The sequence below is a fragment of the Cajanus cajan genome, chromosome 1, assembly GCF_000230855.2.
Source record: "Cajanus cajan strain Asha chromosome 1, NIPB_CcT2T_4, whole genome shotgun sequence".
NCBI classification, from domain to species: Eukaryota; Viridiplantae; Streptophyta; class Magnoliopsida; order Fabales; family Fabaceae; genus Cajanus; species Cajanus cajan.
In genome coordinates this window covers 3,083,936-3,106,414 of record NC_138517.1, presented here as the reverse complement: position 1 = coordinate 3,106,414, position 22,479 = coordinate 3,083,936, and the positions used below count along the sequence as shown (strand labels likewise).

The 22,479-nt window shown below is 32.4% G+C and overlaps 2 protein-coding genes across 10 annotated transcripts in view; one reads left to right on the top strand and one right to left on the bottom strand.

Annotated features, from left to right (window-relative positions):
• Positions 1-1,483: 1,483 nt before the first annotated feature.
• LOC145955190 (uncharacterized) lies at positions 1,484-3,549 on the bottom strand. The gene is made up of 4 exons (XM_083069915.1): positions 3,540-3,549; positions 1,860-2,410; positions 1,609-1,776; positions 1,484-1,501 (listed from the first exon to the last, which is right to left on the bottom strand). The coding sequence occupies exons 1-4, from the start codon at positions 3,547-3,549 to the stop codon at positions 1,484-1,486; spliced, it is 747 nt and encodes a 248-aa protein (XP_082926041.1).
• A 656-nt stretch (positions 3,550-4,205) lies between these two features.
• Positions 4,206-22,479, top strand: part of LOC109788202 (uncharacterized) — a 23,543-nt gene continuing 5,269 nt past the window's right edge. For 4 of the 9 annotated variants that reach the window (XR_014433323.1, XM_083072862.1, XM_083072855.1 and 1 more), the window contains exons 1-8: positions 4,206-4,675; positions 4,779-4,894; positions 4,980-5,039; positions 5,821-6,007; positions 6,289-6,314; positions 6,844-6,945; positions 9,198-9,275; positions 9,509-9,550. Coding sequence is in view for 7 of the 9 variants with exons in the window: in XM_083072862.1 (XP_082928988.1) it covers positions 4,874-4,894; positions 4,980-5,039; positions 5,821-6,007; positions 6,289-6,314; positions 6,844-6,945; positions 9,198-9,275; positions 9,509-9,550 (516 nt within the window). In the remaining 2 variants the exon portion in view is untranslated. Of the gene's footprint in view, positions 4,676-4,778; positions 4,895-4,979; positions 5,040-5,820; positions 6,008-6,288; positions 6,315-6,843; positions 6,946-9,197; positions 9,276-9,508; positions 9,551-11,537; positions 11,787-11,889; positions 13,814-16,211; positions 19,518-22,479 lie in introns of those variants that run through there. The other 5 variants (XM_029269197.2, XR_014433325.1, XM_083072854.1 and 2 more) reach the window with 5 other exon arrangements.

Here is a 22,479-nt window from a genome sequence, read left to right as displayed (position 1 = left end):
ATTTGAAATAACAAATCTCTTTTCCCTTTGAGATCTTCTTAATACTATTTCTTATGGTTGTTCTACTACAGGTTCATTGTTAACCACATGATCATTAATTTGTTGTTCTTCTTGATTGTTGTTTGGTTCAACAACATGGGGAACAACAATTCTTGAAGTAGAAGCACTAGTTAAAGAAACTTGTACTCTAACTTCCTTAATCTCCACATTTCGTGAAGTTTCACTCCCACTAGTTTCACCATTTTCAATGAACCTAGCATTTTTAGTTTCAACAATTATTGTACTATGGGTAGGACAGTAAAATATATACCCTTTTGATTTTGTTGGATAACCAATGAAATACCCACTGATTGGTCTTGAATCCAATTTCTTTTCTTGCGAATTGTATATTCTAATTTCTGCCTGACAACCCCAAACATGCATGTGTCTTAAACTGGGTTTCATACCTGTCCATAGTTCAAAAGGTGTCTTTTGAACTGCCTTACTAGGAACCTTGTTCAACAAATACATGACAGTTTTTAAAGCATACATCCACAATGATACATGTAAAGATGAATTACTTAACATGCTTCTAACCATATCCATTAAGGTTCGATTACGCCTTTCTGAAACACCATTTTGTTGTGATGTACCTAGCACTGTGTATTGAGCACAAATACCACGCTTTTCAAGGAACTTAACAAATGGACTAGGATTTTGTCCATGTACTTTCATCATATCTTCCATAATACTCACCACCTCTATCTAACTTGACAAGTTTTACCCTTCTATCTAATTGTCTTTCTACTTCATTTATATAAATTTTTAAGGCATTCACCGCTTGAGATTTCTCATGCGGTAAATAGACATACCCATAACATGAAAAGTCGTCAATAAAAGTGATAAAGTACTTTTCTTTATTGAAAGAATTAACATCAAAAGGTCCACATATATCAGTGTGTATAATTTCAAGAAGTTGAGTGCTTCTTGTGGCTCCTTTCTTTGTGTGTTTTGTTTGTTTACCTTTAATACAATCCACACATATATTAAGATTAGTAAAATCTAAATCTGAAAGGATTTCATTCTTTACTAATCTTTGTATCCTTTCTTCGGAAATGTGTCCTAAACGCTTATGTCACAAGTAAGCAGAACGTTCATTCACTAAACTACGTTTAGAGCCAACATTATGATGGAAGGTCATAAGAGTTTCAACATATAAATTATCAAGATTTAATTTATATAATCTATCACAAAGTGTACCAAATCCAATCATACAAGTACGCTTATACAAACTGAAACAATTATTCCTAAACCTAAAAGAGTATCCAGCAACATCAAGTTTAGACAAGGAAACTAAATTCCTAGAAATACTAGGTACATAAAAAGTATCAAACAAGTCTAAATGAAATCTAGTGTCAAGGATTAAACGATAAGTCTCAACGACTTCCACTGGAACTTTCACTCTATTCCCCATGAAGAAAAACTTCTCATTTAGGCTTATGGTTCAGGTTGTAAGGAATCCCTGCATCATGTTAGAAACATGAGTTGTACATCCATAATCAATCCACCAAGTATTATGGGAAACTTCAGTTAAATTAGATTAGAAACATACATAAGCATTATGCTCACCTTCTTTTCGAACCAAGCTTTACGTTTTGGGCAATCCTTCTGGAAATGACCAGACTTCCCACAGAAATGACATTTGTCAGTTTTCTTCTGGATTTTAGTAGAGGAGTCAACAATCTTCAATGGTCCCTTTCCCTTTCCATGTTTCTTATTAACTTTCTTTTCAGCTCCCTGATTATTCACATAATGAAGTGATTTCCTTGATTCTTAAGTTTGGTTTCCTCCTGAACTAATATACTGTGCAATTCATGCACATTCCATTTGTCTTTCATGGTATTATAGTTCATTTGGAAAGGACCATACTCAGATGGTAATGAGTTCAAAATAAACTGCACAAGAAAATTTTCATCCACTGCCATTCCAAGAGACTTAAGTCTTGCTATAATATTTGTCATTTCAATAACATGTTCATGCATAGTACGAGATCCATCAAACTTCATGGTGGTTAAGGTACTCATTAATGTCCCAGTAAGAGACTTATCAACAGTTTGGCAGTACTCTTCCACAAATTTCATAAGTTCTTTTGCACTTTCAGTTTGAGGAAGAGCGGACTTAATGTTACTTGCTATGCTCATTCTAATAAACTTCACGCTAAGCCTATTTGACTTTTCCCAAGCCTTATAATATGTTTTTTCTTCATCACTACTAGCATTAGTAATAGCAACAAGTTTCTCAACTTGAATAGCCAAATCAAGATCCAATACACCTAAGTGAAATTGGGCTTGTTCGCTCCAATCAAAGAAATTCAACCCATTAAAGACCGAAATAGACATAGCATGAGAGTGTAAAGATAAAGGAACAGACACTGCAATTAACACATGTTTAACATTAAGACTTTGAGTCACAAGTTAAATATACAGTACAGATTCAAACAACAAACAAACATTTTATGTATACTAATGTTCTCCTTTGGGTGATATAGTAATATACAAAACATGATGATGCTAATAATATTAACATTATTTGGCAAGACATATGCACTAATTTGAAATACTTATTATCTTTGGATAAATAAATAAAACTAATAATGCATACTCACTACCAACAATCATATCCATTAATTATAAGAACAACTAATCAACCTTTGAGTGATCCATAAATGTCTTATAACAATAAACTTCAATCAACCCATAAACCAATAATTTATAATTTAGCATCCATTCTATGGGTAATTAAAATAAAATTCATTATGAATTTGGAATTAACTAAAACATAAAGATTTGACCACTTTGGTGATTATAAATCTATCATACATTTAATCCTAAAATATAAATGCAATTCTAAGCAAAATACACACACATGTTGTAATTGTGGGTATTAGTTAAATGAGACTAAATTCCCTTAATTCTAATCACATCACACATATATATATATATATATATATATATATGTATATATATATAATCATTGACAATATTGCAACCAATTACATGTCAAATTGAATTTCATGTATAGGAAGGTTATTAATTTCATTTCAAACCATTCCAAATTGAAAACAATTCCGAGAAGCACAACGAAAACATAATAGCATGATTCCAATTAATTTCTAATTGAAATTGAAATTCACAATGAAGAAAACGATTCGACAATTCCATTTCAATTCAATATATATATATATATATTTTAAGCAATTGATAAAATCCATAATACGATGGTTCTCGTAACAGGATCGATTTTAAGGGACATTTCAAATTGAAACATTCTCAATATACACAACGAAAAATATGGTTCTTGATTCATTTTCAATTAGAATTAGGATTTATAAAATTGGGAAAACATCATTAATTAATGGAGAATCATAAATTTTACAACCAGACTCTGATACCACATGTAAGTTATTTATTTCATTCAATCGCATATTAATAATTTATACATGTCTTAGGATCTTGAAATTTATGATTCTCACATGCACTTTAATAGTAAGAAAGACTTACCTTGATCCATGATAACCGTAATGAGAATAAGTTCTTCAATCACATTTTCCTAATTTATCTCTTCCCATACTTCATATTCTCACATCACTTTCTTTGATAGTAAAACAGTGAGAGTTGTTTTATATGACAGAGATAGAACCCAAATAGTTCCTCTTATTCAACTAACTTCCATCAAGTTAGTTATCAGCAGTTATAAAATTTGAAAATAATAACTTCCCATATTTGTCAATAAGTCTTTTTATTTTATTAAATTACGTTTAAATTCTTAATTCACACGAGTCACATTATAGTATTATTTAATATTTTCTAACACTAACTAGATGCCCTATAATATGTTCTGACTGATATATATATATCTTATTGTTTATTCTCATAAAAATGTTTTGATTAGACATTCTATATTCTGATATGATTGAATATTTCTCTAGTTAGATATGATATGATATACCTAATATGCTTTGTATAATCTTTATCGTACACTACAAAAAATTAAGTAATTATTTTTTCTATTTCAAAAAATCACTACAAAATGTTATAATTCTACAAGAGAATCAAATTTTTAGGAGTTTAAAACCGCTCCTTAAATACCTGTTTCACACGTGACCAAGTTAATTATTATTATTTAATTATTTTTAAAAGAATAAAAATCAAAACGCACACGCCTCTATGCCTCTTAAACTTGTTTCAAAATCCTTCACTGTCGCAGTTACATCCCTTTCAACTTCTCACTTTTAGGGTTCAATTTCTTCGATGGTGCCCGGTCCTAATCGTTCCGATAACAACGGCGCCAAAGACGACACCGTTGCAAGGAAGAAGGTCAAGAACGAAGATTTGGTGAGTTCAAAAGCCTCCCTTCAAACTTTCTCTCGTATGTTCTAGACCGCAAATTTCTACTCTGCTTTCTCTTGCAGCAAAATGAAAATCGATTGTGGTAATTTGTGCAATCCGACGAGAATTTGGCTCTGAAGCAGCAACTAGAGTTGTACGTGGAGTCTCTTGCAGCAAAATGAAAATCGATTGTGGTAATTTGTGCAATCCGACGAGAATTTGGCTTTGAAGCAGCAACTAGAGTTGTACGTGGAGAGGGTTCAGGATCCCGACCAGGGATTGCAGAAGGTTGCACTGGAGAGCATGAGGTAAATCTGAACAAATTTTCATTTGAATAAGGATTTTTAGCTTTCTTTTTATATATAATTTTGTGTTTGAAATTGGGATGTGTGGTTGTGTTTTGTAAACAAGAAATTCAAACTTCGACGAGTTCCATGACTTCAGTTCCTTAGCCATTGAAGTTTCCTCGCCCTCATTATGGCACTCTTAAGGCGTATTACGAAACTATGGGGAAGTCTGATTTGAAGGTATTGTTATTCGTGTGCTACAGTGTTGCTGCTACCTTTATAAAAGATATTAGTTTGGTGTTTTGTTGGTTAACTCATTATGCAGAAGTACCTGATGGACATTTTATTGGTGTTGGCCCTCACAATGTCTGCTGAAGGAAAACGAGTAAGTTTGCTGTGTTAGAAATTGAAATTTTTTCGGTAATTGATTGCCTTGGTTGTGTTCAGGCTTGGTGGTGCTCCTTCATTCAAATGCCTTTTAAGACTTTTATAAGTCAATTTTTGTACCGAATATTTCCTATGGCTTTGTTAGGAAAGCCTTAAGTATAGATTATTGGGTTCTAAGGGTGACATTGGTTCCTGTGGCCACGAGTATGTTAGGTGAGAATAACGCATTTTCAAAATATATTTTTATGGTGATAAATAAAAGGTAATTTCTAAGGATGTTTTGGGTTCTGGTGATTCAAGTCTGACTGAGAGGTAATAGTCAATCTTAATCTTAAGGTGGAGAATACATTAAATTTCCAGGTACTCATATGACATTGAACTGCTAATAAATACATCTTAGCTTAATTAAAGTGTTTTAAGCACGAACAGAAACATATCTTGTTTTGTAACCAAATGAAATATAATAACATGTTGTGAAGCTCACGAGAAAGTAATTTACCGCGTGTTGTTGAAACAATCCCTGCATACTCGGACATTTGAGTAAATGCCAAATTTTAGCAAAGCCTACATAGAAATATATCGCTATATTAGGATAACAAAATAATATTTCTAGGCTACATCATATAGGGATCAGCACACACCTAGGCTACATTATGCAGTCAAGTCTTTTTAGCTGTTGATGTTGTCAAATGGCAAAGCTAGAGGGAGATCACTATATTAGGATAACGAAATAATTTTTCAGTCTTCTACTTCCCTCTCTTCCCATTATTGTTTTGCAGGATAAATTAATGACCGTTTCATTAGATTCTTCAAGCAGTGGTTCTTTTGGAAATTGGATTTTCAAAAATAAGGAACATGGGGAGACTAGTGCTGCGGCTAGTCTGGTATGCATTTTCTCATTGAATGAGTTTACCTTATCCACAGGTTCCTCTGGCGCTTGGTCTACTTTGTATATCGAATCCAAAGGTAAAATGGTAAGGTCTTGTTTATTTGGGAAATTCTACAATCTAAAGGAAAGGTTTCTTTTGCGAGGAGTTTTTGGTGAGCATGGCAAGGAAATGAGGGTCGGCATTTGTGTTCCCTTGTTTGGTGTAACTAACTGACAGCTTTCAAAAATAGAAAATAATTTTTCCATCTTTTTATGTATCACATGGTATTAATATTATGCTTATATATGTTAGTGCAATTTTAGATAGAGTGGAATATGCACAAAGACTTGGATTATATGTCATTCACTTCTCTTTCAGGGCGGCAAAGTGGAGATAGTGTAACGGTGAGTATTACTTTGTAATTGGTTGATGAGTAAAGCAAAATACTACAAAACTATTTTTCCTTGTACTTTTAAGTGTGGGCATGTAGAAAATGTTAACACGTTCATCCATTTCACAATGCATATCATTTCAAATGAATGAATGTAATAATGGTATTTAATTATACACAGGCTTCTTATTTTTTAGTGGAATTCTGTTTCTTTGTCAAATTATCAAAGAATTTATTAGAAATATAATATAAAACCAGCCATCTGTCTTTACCTAATAGCTTAAGCTTTTGGGATAGTTGGTTCATGAGATGATATCAAAGTCTCTGACGAAATCATCCCCATTCTTCAGATGTAAAGTTGAATTTTTGGCACATGGTAGTTGGACATGTGCATTATCCATACTTCAAGCCCAAATGGCTATTGCATGAGGAGCCGTGTTAAAAATATAATACTTTGGCTTCTTTTACTTAAATCTTGCTATGTAGTTATCTTCTTGCATCAGTTAGTTAGTATTGTGAACCACATATTTTACATTCTTTAGGAGACATATGTCCGTGGTAGTGAGCTTCAAATTCCAGATTGTACTGATTATTTCATGGAAAATTTGCAAAGGCTATCTGACACAAATTATGTTCCAACAAAGGTAGCCAAAATCTATCATACTTTTACATGGATTTTAAAGCTAATTCATAATTTCATTTTTATCTTCCCTTGGTACATTGCGGATCTGATTTATTTCTTTTTGGTTGGTGTGGCTTTTTTTGCCTATATGTTTCAGGTTTGAGGGCCCAATTATTTTTTTTTCCTTTTCTTGCTTTTATTGGTGTACCATTTATTAGGCATGGTTGATAACCCTTGACACTTTATTTTATTACCAATAAAAATAAAAATAATGTGATTTAAAAAGGGTCTGAAAAAATTTATATTCGTCCAGCGTTAGTAGCCTTTTCTTGTAAACACATAATTTTAGCTGATACTTGCTTGCTAAAGGAGAAACATTATTTTGGCTAGCCAAACTCTAAAAGCTAGAGAACTAGATACAATGGAACTATTTTTTAAAATTTTTGAGTGTTAGTAGAAAGTACCAAAAGCTTTAACTAGTTCTAATTGAACTCGGTTAAATGCAGTTCGGGAAAAACCAATATATAGCATTGGTTTTAGTGTATTCCATTTGTATTAATGATGGTCTTTTATTTTTCCCTATTTTTTTATTAACATTATCTCTTTACTTTCTCATAATATTTGAATTATAAGTTTCTCTCTTTCCTTTATATTTAAATCTGGTCATGGTTACAAAATTTTGGAGCTGATGACAAATTCCAACCAGACTAAGAATAAATTCAAACTAGTTACAAATCAACTTGAATTCATATGACTGATTTATTTTAAAAATTTCTAAACCAGTAAGGGTTGCAAAACTGTGCCCAATGTTCCATTTCACTTTGCTTTTCAGGTAGAATTAGTTTTAAGCTGTTTCCTATCATGGTAGTTGAATCAGGATACAAATAGTGTATCGGAAAGCCTATATTTTGAATCGTGAATTGTAAGATTCATGATCAATAAAAATATAGTATACATATAATATAATATATTATATATATATATATTTATTTATTTATTTAAGTATTTAAGGCACATTTTAACATAAACAAACATAAAAATGAAATCATACATTAATATATAGTTAATAATATATAAATATATTCTTATTTATTTATTTTTACATATATATATATTAAATATTTTATAATAGATATAATTATATAAATAATAATATACACATAAAAATAAAAACATAACTTAATTTATACATTAAATATTTTCAATAATAAAAATTTATTGTAGTTAAACAAAATAAAAAGATAAAGAAAACAAAATATTTAAGGTATTATATTAAATTTTTTATTACTTAAAATATTATCTAAATTATAATAATAATAATTAATAATAAATAGAAGTTACTTTCTAAAAAAAAAATAGTGAAATAAAAGGTCTCTTAACCAAATTAAAAGATAAAATAAAACTTGGCTCATTTGGGCCCAACTTTCAACCCTAACTATTTATCCTAACCCTTCTAATGGTGAGACTTAAGCCGTGACCCTGTTTCCCTCTTAGAAGAAAATAGGTCTCCAGATGCCGGAGAAGACATAGCCACCGTCGGTGAAGGCAGAGCCGTTGTCAGAGAAGACAGATCGACGGAGATCCGCCGAAGAAGACAAATCGACGGAGATTCGTCGGAGAAGAAGACAGATCGGCACTTTCCCTCTCTTTTCTGCTTTTTTTTTCTTTTCTAAAAAATACTATTTTTTTAGGGTTTCCAGAATTGGGTCTCCATGATCTGACCTGGTTTCGTGGCATGATCCACTATTTTGAAATCGAGCGATTTAGTCCAGAATCGCGATTTTTCTGATTCACGCCACGATACGCACGATTCTTATGCGATTCTTGATAAAAAATGAGACGACTTGCGATTCGAATCGCGGAGCCTTGGAATCGTATCGTATCGTACGATACGAATTGGGATACATCCGATACTTACTACCATGTTTCCTATAGGTTGATTAATGGTTTAAAATATAGAGGCAAGATATGCCTTCCCTTTTCAAATTAGTTAGAGGAAACCTTGGTTTTTGGTTGTCTGATACTCTGATTGAAAACTACAACCAATGTTGCTCCACAAATTTGACACTTCTAAGTGCCTTCTAATAAAGTCAAGAAGCTCCACTTGTCATGTTACGGGTGCAATTTCTAATTTGGGTGTTTAATCAAAGCTTAGCTATGAGTTGCTTTTGATATCAAATGGACCTTATTTGTTACATTGAGGTTATTGGATAAATTTTTTAACATTTGTTTCTTGAAATTATGTCTTAATTTGAATTTATTTTGAATTTCCAGTGGATCACCGTAGTTCGTAAGCATGCAGAAGTGATTGTAGATGATGTTATCTTTTCTGTCTTTAAGAAATATTGTAAGGTCTGTAATTGATCACAAGTTAGTTTAACTACAATTCCATGTGGATTTTGATACTCCTGTATTGATTTATTAAAAGTTAGTATTATATTTATGAGACTTGTCATAGAATTCAAAATTGTATGCTTTTTTTTAGCATACAATACTATACAAGACTATACTAAATACCAACTGTAAGACTGTAATGTGTTAATAATAAATAAAAAAACCTGTCTAATTTTCTTCTCATTTGACAGAGACGTCCACCAATTGATACTAGAAAGGGAAAGCTGAATCTGGTATGTCTTCTAATTTTAGTTTTCTAATTTTGTGTTACTTGTAGCTACCATTTTGTCCTAATCTGTTATGCATAATAGTATTAGTGCCATAAATTCTTTGCTTTTGATTGGAAATTATTCAAGGCAGTTTTGGTACTTTGAAGTTATGTCGATTGTGCTGATAGTTCCAAATAATTGTAACTGCCTTCTAGAATCTCTGTGATATGGTCAAGCAAAAGTGGGTTTAATGCTGATGTAACATTAGAAAAAAGCTTTGAATTGAGAGCTCAAAATCATTTTTATTTGGGAACTTGGGGCATGCAATCTGGCTGACTGTATAGTGTATATAATAAATGTATACCCTGAGCTTTGTGAAGTTTCTATCTTGAACATTAGTTTGTGTATAGCCATGTAGAATGTCTTATAGTAATAACGTAGTTCTGATTCTGAAAACTGGACTGGCTGGTCTGACCTTTTGAATCGGAAAAGTAGATCACTGGCCTGTCAAGCTTTCAGACTAAGTAAGAACCGCAATACTAATACTGAAAACTAGCTTTGGAAATAGTAAACTGGGGAAACTTCCCTTTATTGGTTCAAGTTCAGTGGTTGCTATGGTCTTCAAAACCTTGATATGGAGGGAGGATGTATCTGTAATTTTCTAGTTAGTGGAATTCTTCTGAAATACTATGTTTCAAAAGAATCAAAAACATATATCGGAATATTAGTACTTGGGACTGATTGACCAATTTGAAGCACTTTTAAAAATTATTTACTTAAATGGGGTTATTTGAAATTATTTACACCTTTGGGACATTTTTCAACGGTGTCGCTATGGCCCATAGCGACACCATTGTCACGTGTTTTTTTTTTTTTTTTTTGGTAATTAAGGACGACTAAAATTTAGCCAGTAATAATCGCTACAGCCTGTAGCAACTTTTCTAAAGTCGCTATGGGTTCCATTCCCACTTGAAAAATATAATATTTTATGATTAAAAAAATATATTATGTAAAGGTGCTATGGCCCATAGCGACACTGTGTCGCTATGGGCCATAGCGCCTTTGCATAATATATTTTTTTAATCATAAAATATATATTAATTATATTTTTAATTAAATGAAGGATAAATTATAAAACTTAATAAAAAAAGAAGTATAAAATAAAATAATTGAAAAAGAATTAATAAATTAAATATGGAAAATGAAATATAAAAATTGTTATTTAAAATAAAGAGAAAATATTAAAAAAAAAATAAAGAGATGTCGCTATGGGCCATAGCGACTTTGTGTTGTTATGGGCCATAGCGACATGTATTTTAATTTAATTTAATTTAATTTATATTTTGCATAATTATTGTATAAATTATTTTTAATTTCTTTTATTGTTTTATTTTTCTATGTTTCATATTTAATATATTTTCATGTTTTTCAGGTTTATTTGAATTAATTGAAAAAAAATACACAGAAATAAGTATAAAATTTTATTATAAAATTAAAGAAAAAATGATGTTGCTATGGCTCATAACGACTATTGCAGTATATATACCCCTCCTAGCAGTTATGTTTTGTTCACATTTAAAATCAAACCGATAAGTATAATAGGTGGAACTCTGATTGAAATTTGTGAGTAAAATTTTGTTGTAGTTAAAATATAAATTATAGCTATTTGTACTATTTTTTTAAAAAGATATTATGAATTAAATTATTGCTTATATTTACACTGGAAAGATGTATGAAGGTTCTCAAGGTGTAACATTTGATGGACCAAGAAAAAGAATGTATATTAAACGAGATATAACTTTAGATATATTAAAGAAAATGATTCACAACAAATTTGGTCTTAAGTCAAATCAAGTGATATTATCTGTAAGTTACAGATTTTTAGTTTCATAAGATGATAACAACATATATTCTTTATTGGAATTGAGTGACGATGATGATGTACAATGCATGATAGAAGCATTTCAGAGCCAAAATGTGATGCCAATAATGGAATTATATGCTGAAATAGGTATGAAAGAATCTTCAACATTTTCATTAGAAAATTTGTTAATTGAATGATCACCATTGATCACAAGAGACGAAGATGAAGATGACGAAGCAGATGAAGATTATCATGTTTCATTATAATATGAAAGCATTGATGAGTCCAATGAAGATAAAATTGATGATTGTGAAGCATCTGATAATGAAGTGGAGTCGGATGTTATTGTTAATAGTCCAATGGTTGAACCAATTTTAATTTATCCATCTACTGAAGGTAATATCTGAAAATTAAATTTGTCAATAATGTGTTATTTGTTTAAAAAAAGTTGTTGAAATTGATTTTATTGAAATTATTATATTTATTATTATTAAAATAGGTGGAAGTCAATTTTGGGGTAATTTACCCCACTACACTAACATCAATTAGAATCATCCAGATGAAGAAGATATTCAGGGATGGATCTGCTTAATAGTTGGTCAATTGGCCGAGATTTATATGTGGGGTTGGAGTTTGAGAATAAAGATGCGGTTAAAAATGCAGTAAAGCAAAATGCAATGAGAATGCATCAAAGTTTTTATGTGGTTGAGTCGAAAAGACCAAGTGGGTTGTTAGATGTCTAAATGCACATGATGGATGTGGATGGTACATGAGAACCTTTGAGTCAAAGAAATATGATAAGTGGAAAGTGACATCTCAAACTGTGTTTAAAATATCTTATAGAGAGGCTTGGATGGCCAAACAAAAAGTAATTGTTAAAATTTTTGGAGATTGGGATGAATCGTATGCTTATTTACCTTGATGGTTTAAATACATGAAAGAAATTGCTCCAGGGTCATTTTATGATCTGTGTCATGATGAGTTTTTTGTTAGTAATCGTTGTGATTGTGGTTACCGTCAATTTCACAGATTATTTGGACATTCAAGCTGTGTTTTGATGCATTTGATTATTGTAAATCCTTGATATAAGTTGATGGCACTCATCTATATGACAATTATCGAGGTACATTGCTCATTGTTACAACACAAGATGGTAATAACAACGTTCTTCCTCTTGCATTAGCTGTGGTTGAAAGAGAAATATTACTTGCGGAGTCGTAGTTCTTCTCTCATTTATGTTTACACGTTACAAATAAACAAGGAATATGTTTAATTTCTGATCGACATCGTAGCATTAAATCGGCCATTGACAATGAGGCACTTGGTTGGAGACTGCCAAATGCATATCACAAGTATTGTATTAGGCATATTGCAAGTAATTTTAATAATCGATTCAAGGATGTGAAACTAAAACAACAGCTTGTGAAGTTAGGTAAGAAAGCTTATTTTAAAATTTTTAATCATTTCAAAATTTTTATGGTGCATTATTGATAATTTGTATACAGGGTATACACTATGTAGACACATTTTTGATCGTAATTTGCAGAAGTTTTGTGAATCTAGCCTTGATGTTGAAAGGTGGATAAAAGAGATATCAAAAGACAAATGGAGCATAGTATATGATGTAGATGGTCGAAGATATGGTCACATGATAACAAATTTGTCTGAATGTGTTAACAAGGTTTTAAAGGATTGTAGAAATCTGCCTATCACTACATTAGTTCGGTCGACTTATACCAGATGCGCTGAGTATTTTAGTAATCGTGGTAGTTGCGCTTTAGCCGATGTTTCATCTGGGAAAGTTTTCGTTTTAAAGTTGGTGGAAGCTTTGCAAAAAAATCAAGAAGAAGCTTGTTCCCACCAAGTTCGTAGATATGACATTCAATCTTCAAAATTTGAGGTTGAAGAGACATTTGATCCAATAAGACAAAAATGGGGGAAGAAATGGTAGTAAATTTAAAGGAATAATATTGTCAATGCGAAAAGTTTACAGCATTTCATTATCCTTGTTCTCATGTTATAGCTGCATGTGGTGTTATTAGCATTGATTACTACCAGTTTATAGATCTAGTTTATACAACTGATTATGTTTTAAAAGCATACTCTGGTCAGTGGGAACCGATCGGAAATGAAAACTTAATTCCTCCAAGTAATGAGGATTAGATACTTGTCCCAGATCCAACATTTGTGCATGGGAAAGGGCGACCAAAATCAACAAGAATTAGAAATGAAATGGATTGGGTTGAAAGCTCACAACGACGACAAAAATGTAGCATATGCAAACAAGAAGGTCACAATAGGCGCAATTGTTCGTCTAACTCTGATGATCAGTCTATAAGTTTTTAGCATGTTTAGCCTTTTTTAAAACTAATGTAATTATTTATAACAATACAATGTCTACTCATCATCGTCATTGTCGTCTTCCTGATCTTCGTCATGATTATGACCTCTAGCACTACCAGGCGTCAGAATACATTGACGTGGTCGTTCTCTTGCTGTCTTTTGAGGATTTCTCTAAACACGTGGTTGCGATGGTGGATGACTAGCCTCCGTAGAAAATTGTGGACGCAAATCAACACCTGTAACGTCAAATTTAACACATAAAGTTAAAATATTCATAATAATTATAACAAGAAAAAAAATAACAAAATAATAAAATACTATATTACCTGTTGTATAAGCACGAGTGATATAATCATCATCATATGGAATATTGAAAGGTGCGTGCTGACTCTATTGTGTGCCATTCTGTGCCACACTTGGTTGTGGAGTTAGTAAAGGGGATTGTCCAAATATATCATCTATCATTTCTGTTGACATAAAAGGTTCAGGTGATGACTTTAAACCAAGTGACTCACACATATTTGTTGTTGTCATCGAAACTGATATCTCAAAACCTGGTGGGCGTGGTGGTGTGTACCAATATGTAGATTGGGATTGAGATGGATAACTGGCCTCTTGTGAAGGAATATAGTATAACCCTGCTGCTCTGTTCGGCAATGTAGGGTAGGTGTGATCCATAGCCTTAATTGTCGTTCTTCGTCGCGATAAACCTCCAGCTTCCCTAGACTGTGGAGGAACATTGAAAGTCCCCAAGTCATATGAATCAAAGGGAGGGGGTGTTGTCTCAACTGGCTCAACGAAACGTGCAATATAGTCATCAGATATGGATAATAATCGATTAGTTTGCTCTGTGACTGATTCGAGTGAAAATTTTGCTCTACCATTAGGAGATGTCAAGTATGCCAAACATTCTGTTACATCTTCCTACATATAGAAGAAATCAAACAATTAGTTTACAACTTTATAATTTAACAAAATAATGTATTAAAATACGAGTATTAATATGCACATACCACAATTGAGTCTTTAATTTCTTCGGGATCAATGTACAACTTTCCTTTTCTATAGTACCACTTCATGTATTCTGAATTTGGATCTAATAGTCCAACCTGTGGAGGAGTAGGTGAAAAGTGATATGCATATCGATTGCCCAAATGCTCTAGTGTTGGACTTATTATTGTAGCCCAATCATCATTAGCCTTTTCGCGCAGGGTCAGTGCATGCACATGACACGGAGTCATCGGAAGATTTGGGATTGGTTGTTGACAATCGAATTGCCTCATGACCCTATTTGCCTGATGCCATTCACAAATACATAAAAAAAGTAACGGGATTATAGAACTCCAAATACTGCACACAAGGGAGCCGTATTTGGGGTTCTGTAATCCCGTTACTTTCCCTATGTATTTGTGAATGACATCAGCTAGATAGGGTCATGAGGCAATTTGGTTGTCAACAACCAATTCCAAATCCTCCGATGACTCCTGGTCATGTGCATGCATTGACCCTGCGCAGTAAGGCTAAAGATGATTAGGCTACAATATTAAGTCCAGCATTATAACATTGGGGCAATCGATATGCATATCACTTTTCACCTACTCTTCCACAGGTTGGACTATTAGGTCCAAATTCAGAATACATGAGGTGGTACCGTAGAAAAGGAAAGTTGTACATTGATTCCGAAGAAATTAAAGACTCAATTGTGGTATGTGCATATTAGTACTAGTATTTTAATACATTATTTTGTTAAATTATAAAGTTGTAAACTAATTGTTTGATTTCTTCAATATGTAGGAAGATGTAACAGAATGTTTGGCATACTTGACATCTCCTAATGGCAGAGCAAAATTTTCACTCGAATCAGTCACAGAGAAAACTAATCGATTATTATCCATATCTGATGACTATGTTGCACGTTTCGTTGAGCCAACTGAGGCAGCACCCCCTCCCTCTGATTTATATGACTTGGGGACTTTCAATGTTCCTCCACAGTCTAGGGAGGCTGCATGTTTATCGCGACGAAGAATGAAAATTGGGACTATAGATCACACCTACCCTACATTGCCAGACAGAGCAGCAGGGTTATACTATATACTAAATTCCTTTACAAGAGGCTAGTTATCCATCTCAATCCCAATCTACATATTGGTACACACCACCACGCCCACCAGGTTTTGAGACATCGGTTCTAATGACAACAGATATCTGTGAGTCACTTGGTTTAGAGTCATCATCGAAACCCTTTATGTCAACAGAAATGATGAATGATATATTTGGACAATTCTCTTTACTAACTCCACAACCAAGTGTGGCACAGGATGACACGCAACAGAGTTAGCACGTACCTTTCCATATTTCATATGATGATGATTATATCACTCGTGCTTATACAACAGGTAATATAGTATTTTATTATTATTTTTATTATTATAATTATTATGAATATTTTAATTTTATGTGTTAAATTTGACGTTACAGGGTGTTGATTTGCGTCCACAATTTTTTGCGGAGGCTAGTCATCCACCATCGCAACCACGTGTTTGGAGAAACCCTCAAAGGACAAGAGAACGACCACGTCGATGTATTCTGACTCTTGGTAGTGTTAGAGGTCATAATCATGACGAAGATCAGGATGACGATGATGAGTAAACATTTTATTATTATAAATAATTACATTAGTTTTGAAAAACGCTAAACATGCTAAAAACTTATAGACCGATCATCAGAGTTAGACGGAAAATTGCGCTTGTTGTGACCTTCTTGTTTGCATATGCTACATTTTTGTTGTCGTCGTGAGCTTTCAATCCAATCCTTCATTTCTAATTCTTGTTGATTTTGGTCGCCCTTTCCCATGCACAGATGTTGGATCTGGGACAAGTATCCAATCTTCATTACTCGGAGGGATTAAGTCTTCATTTTCGATCGGTTCCCACTGACTAGAGTATGCTTTTAAAACATAATCAGTTGTATAAACTAGATCTATAAACTGGTAGTAATCAATGCTAACAACACCACATGCAGTTATAACATGAGAACAAGGATAATGAAATGCTGTAAACTTTTTGCATTGACAATATCGTTCCTTTAAATTTACTACCCATTTCTTTCCCCCTGTTTGTCTTATTAGATCAAATGCCTCTTCAACCTCAAATTTTGAAGATTGAATGTCATATCTACAAACTTGGTAGGAACAAGCCTCTTCTTGATTTTTTTGCAAAGCTTCAACCAACTTTGAAACGAAAACTTTCCCAGATGAAACATCGGTAAACCGCGACTACCACGATTACTAAAATACTCAGCGCACCTGGTATAAGTCAATGAAACTAATGCAGTGATAGGCAGATTTCTACAATCCTTTAAAACCTTGTTAACACATTCAGACAAATTTGTTGTCATGTGACCATATCTTCGACCATTTGCATCATATGTCATGCTTCATTTGTCTTTTGATGTCCCTCTTATCTACCTTTCAACATCAGGGCTAGATTTACAAAAACTTTGCAAATTATGATAAAAAATATGTTTACACGGTGTATACCCTGCATACAAATTATCAAAATGCACAATAAAATTTTTGAAATGATTAAAAAATTTAAAATAAGCTTTCTTACCTAACTTCACAAGTTGTTGTTTTAGTTTCACATCCTTGAATCGATTATTAAAATTACTTGCAATGTGCCTAATGTAATACTTGTGATATGTATTTGGCGGTCTCTAACCAAGTGTCTCATTGTCAATGACCGATTTAATGCTACGATGTCGATCAGAAATTAAACATATTCCTTGTTTATTTGTAACGTGTAAACGCAAATGAGAGAAGAATCACGACCATGTAAGTAATGTTTCTTTTTCAACCACAACAAATGCAAGAGGAAAAACGTTGTTATTACCATCCTGTGTTGTAGCAATGAGCAATGTACCTCGATACTTGCCATATAGATGAGTGCTATCAACTTGTATCAAGGGTTTACAATAATTAAATGCATCACAACACAGTTTGAATGTCCAAAATAATCTGTGAAATTGACGGTAACAACGATTACTAATAAAAAACACATCATGACACAGATCATAAAATGATCCTGGTGCAATTTTTTTCATGTATTTAAGCTATCGAGGTAAATAAGCATACGATTCTTCCCAATTTCAAAAAATTTTAACAATTGCTTTTTGTTTGGCCATCTAATCCTTTCTATAAGATATTTTAAACCCAGTTTGAGATGTTATTCTCTCTTGGATAAGGCTAATCTTAATTGCTGGATCTTGGTTAACCATTCCTACATATTAAATATTAGTAATGAGTAAGATAAGTTATTATTAATATAAACTATAAACTTTGCAGAACTTACCTTGTATAAATGATGCGTTTAACTCAGAATCTAACTTATCATGATCTTGTGACAAAGACATGTTCAAACATGTATGACATCCAAGCCTTTTTATAAGATATTTTAAACACAGTTTGAGATGTCACTTTCCACTTATCATATTTCTTTGACTCAAGGGTTCTCATGTACCATCCACATCCATCATGTGCATTTGGACATCTAACAACCCACTTGGTCTTTTCGACTCAACCACATAAAATTTTTGATGCATTCTCATTGCATTTTGCTTTACTGCATTTTTAACCGCATCTTTATTCTCAAACTCCAACCCCACATATAAATCTTGGCCAATTGACCAACTATTACGCAGATCCATCCCTGGATATCTTCTTCATCTGGATGATTCTAATTGATGTTAGTGTAGTGAGGTAAATTACCCCAAAATTGACTTCCACCTATTTTAATAATAATAAATATAATAATTTCAATAAAATCAATTTCAACAACTTTTTTTAAACAAATAACACATTATTGACAAATTTAATTTTCAGATATTACCTTCAGTAGATGGATAAATTAAAATTAGTTCAACCATTGGACTATTAACAATAACATCCGACTCCACTTCATTATCAGATGCTTCACAATCATCAATTTTATCTTCATTGGATTTATCAATGCTTTCATATGATATTGAAACATGATAGTCTTCATCTGCTTCTTCATCTTTGTCTCTTGTGATCAATGATGGTCGTTCAATTGACAAATTTTCTAATGAAAATGTTGAAGATTCTTTCATACCTATTTCAGCATATAATTCCATTATTAGTATCACATTCTGGCTTTGAAATGCTTCTGTCATGCATTATACACCATCATCGTCACTCAATTTCAATGAAGAATATATGCTGTCATCATCTTGTGAAACTAAAAATCTGTAACTTACAGATAATATCACTTGATTTGACTTAAGACCAAATTTGTTGTGAATCATTCTCTTTAATATATCCAAAGTTATACCTTGTTTAATATACATTCCTTTTCTTGGTCCATCAAATGTTACACCTTGAGAACCTTCATACATCTTTCCAGTGTAAATATAAGCAATAATTTGATTCATAATATCTGCAAAAAAAAATTAGTACAAATAGTTATAATTTATATTTTAACTCCAACAAAATTTTACTCACAAATTTCAATCAGAGCTCCACCTATTATACTTATCAGTGTGATTTCAAATGTGAACAAAACGTAACTGTTAGGAGGGGTATATATACTGCAATAGTCGTTATGGGCCATAGCGACACAGTGTCGCTATGGGTCATAATGACATCATTTTTTCTTTAATTTTATAATAAAATTTTATACTTATTTATGTGTGTGTGTGTTTTTTTTTTAAATTAATTCAAATAACTCTGAAAAACATGAAAATATATTAAATATGAGACGCAGAAAAATAAAACAATAAAAGAAATATTAAAAATAATTTATACAATAATTATGCAAAATATAAATTAAATTAAAATACATGTCGCTATGGCGCATAGCGACATCCCTTTTTATTTTTTTTAAAAATATTTTCTTTTTATTTTAATTAACAATTTTTATATTTCATTTTTCATATTTAATTTATTAATTCTTTTTCAATTATTTTATTTTATGCTTCTTTTTTTTATTAATTTTTGTTATTATTTTTTATCCTTTACTTATTAAAAATATAATTAATATATATTTTATGATTAAAATAATATATTATGCAAAGGCACTATGGCCCATAGCGACACATCGTCGTTATGGGCCATAGCGCCTTTACATAATATATTTTTTTAATCATAAAATATTATATTTTTCAAGTGGGGATGGTGCCCATAGCGACTTTAGAGAAGTCGTAGCCTATAGCGATTTTTACTGGCTAAATTTTAGCCGTCCTTAATTACCAAAAAAAAATTCACGTGGCAATGGTGTCGCTATGACCCATAGCGACACCATTGAAAAATGCCCCAATGGTGTTGTAGCAACCTCGGTCGCGACGGGACGACAAAAAATAAATTGAAAAAGAGGAGTTGCCACCAATGTTGTTTTTTTACGGAAAAATATTGGAAAAACCATAAAGTAGAAAAATAGTCTACGAAAATCAAATTTTTGAGTTCGAGAGTCGATTACGTGTGAGGAAGGTATTAACACCTCACAATGTTCGTCCTAAGACGATTACCTTTAATTAATTAAAAAAATTAATTATAATTTATAAAATATTTATCTCACTAAAATGATTAAATATATTTTATTTAACTAATCTAACTAATGTATTAAAAAAAGTTAAAATTATTATTGTTATATAAAAAGGAAAATATTTTATTTTTTATTTTTTGGCTCGACAAGATTTAGTTCTTGCTCCTACGTATCTTCATGTGTAATGAAGAATCAGAGTTACGTAGTTCTTTGGTAAAAAATATTTATGTGTTGATATTTTTTGAATTAAATTTAATTTTTGTTAAATATAAGATTCTTGAACTGTCTCAGCTCATTCACCTAAAAATATAAAATTGACCAAGGTGTACACCGAAGTCAATTCAATATAATTATAATTATTGTTATAGATGTTATGATCTTAAAAACTTTCTTGGTTGGACATTTTTGTTTTTGGAGAAAAAATTTAAAGATAAGCTGTCACAACTTGTACTTTAAATTCAAAGGTTAAAAAGATGTCACATCTAGTTAACCATTCCTCCAGTAAAATTTTTGATACAATAATTTCGGATATTTATATTAAATATTGTAAAATTATATTTTGATATTTAATCACATTTTAAATTTAAATAAGACTTTAAGATGACAAATAATCTTTTTTAGAATGACAGATATTACTAATAAAAAACTAAAATAAAAATAAATAAAATAAAATAAATAAATAAAAAGAAAGTGTGTTCGATATACTCACTATTCTTCGCTCAAGAAGTGGAAACTTGCTGGTCTCTTCCTCTGGGTTCCCTCTAGTCCAAGGTGGAGATCTATGTGTGTGGGTGCCTTTTGGGAAGGGCAAGGGCCGCTATTTATAGACTTTCAGGAGGGACCGGAATGGCCCGTTCTGAATCTGGAACGACCCGTTCTGAATCCGGAACGGCCCGTTTCGGGGATGCAATTTTACTCACAACGGCCATTTTCGGAACGGACTGTTCCAGTTTCGGAACGACCTGTTCTGGACTAAATTTTTCAGGTATTTTGGTAGTTCAGGAACGACCGTTCTGGCCTAAAAACTATAAGTCCTTTTTGAAAATTGGAATGGCCCGTTCCAGTTGTGGGAACGACCCGTTCTGGGATAGAAATATTAGGGCATTTTGGAAGGCTGGAATGGCCCGTTCCAGTTTTGGAACGACCCGTTCTGGGCTAGAACTTTTAGGGCTCTTTGGAAGGTTGGAACGGTCCGTTCCAGTTTTGGAACGACTCGTTCCGGGCTAGAAATTTTATGTCTTTTCAGATGGTTGGAACGACCCATTCCAGTTTTGGAACGGCCCGTTCTGGGCTTCTAAAATCATATGAAAATTACTAAATTACCCCCTATAAAAATATAACAAATGAGGTGTTGCATTTGGCTTCCATATTTTTGTCTTTTTTATTCTTTTTTTTATATACCTTTTTTGCTATTTTTTTAAAAACAAAATTGACATTTTCCGGACGAAATTGGGTTACTACAGTTGCCCTTCTTTACTTAATTTTACTAGATAATGTAAACAACTCTTGTTTCTATATTATCGTTGTAAAATATAAGTAAAGAAAACACCAATTTCGTCTAAGACAAAAGTTACATGTATTCACCACTTAGAGAAAAGATAATCACGAGATTTTAGCACAAATTAGAGAATATAAGATCTAAAAGCAATAAGAATAGTAGACACAGGGTTCCAAACTGTTGAGAGTTGAGCACAGGGCTCGAAATGTGAATGTAGTGAACTCGGGGATCCAAAGAGTTAAGAGTTATGAGTGCGAGGACTCAAAACATGAAAATAGTGAACTCGAGGATCCAAAATATTGAGGGTCATGACTGCAGGGACTCAAAATGTGAAAAAGTGAATGAGTGCGGGTGCTTGAAACATTAAGAGAATGAGCACGGGGGCTTGAAACATTAAGAGAGTGAGCACGGGGGCTCGAAACATTAAAAGAGTGAGCGCGGGGGCTCAAAACCTTAAAAGAGAGTGAGCACGGGGCTCAAAACATTAAAAAAGTGAGCACGAGGCTCGAAAGATTGGTAGAGTGAGCATAGAGGCTTGAAAATTAAAAGAATGAGCACGTGGGCTCAAAAGATTGATAGAGTGAGCATAGAGGCTTGAAACATTAAAAGAGTGAGCACGAGGACTCAAAAGATTGATAGAGTAAGCATAGAGGCTTGAAAATTAACAGAGTGAGCACGAGGGTTCAAAAGA

Excerpts from the sequence above, each read along its gene's own strand:
- LOC145955190 (XM_083069915.1), bottom strand. Across the intron at positions 1,777-1,859 it reads CCATGAAAGACAAATGGAAT|GGAGCTGAAAAGAAAGTTAA; the intron begins GTGCATGAATTG and ends GTGAATAATCAG.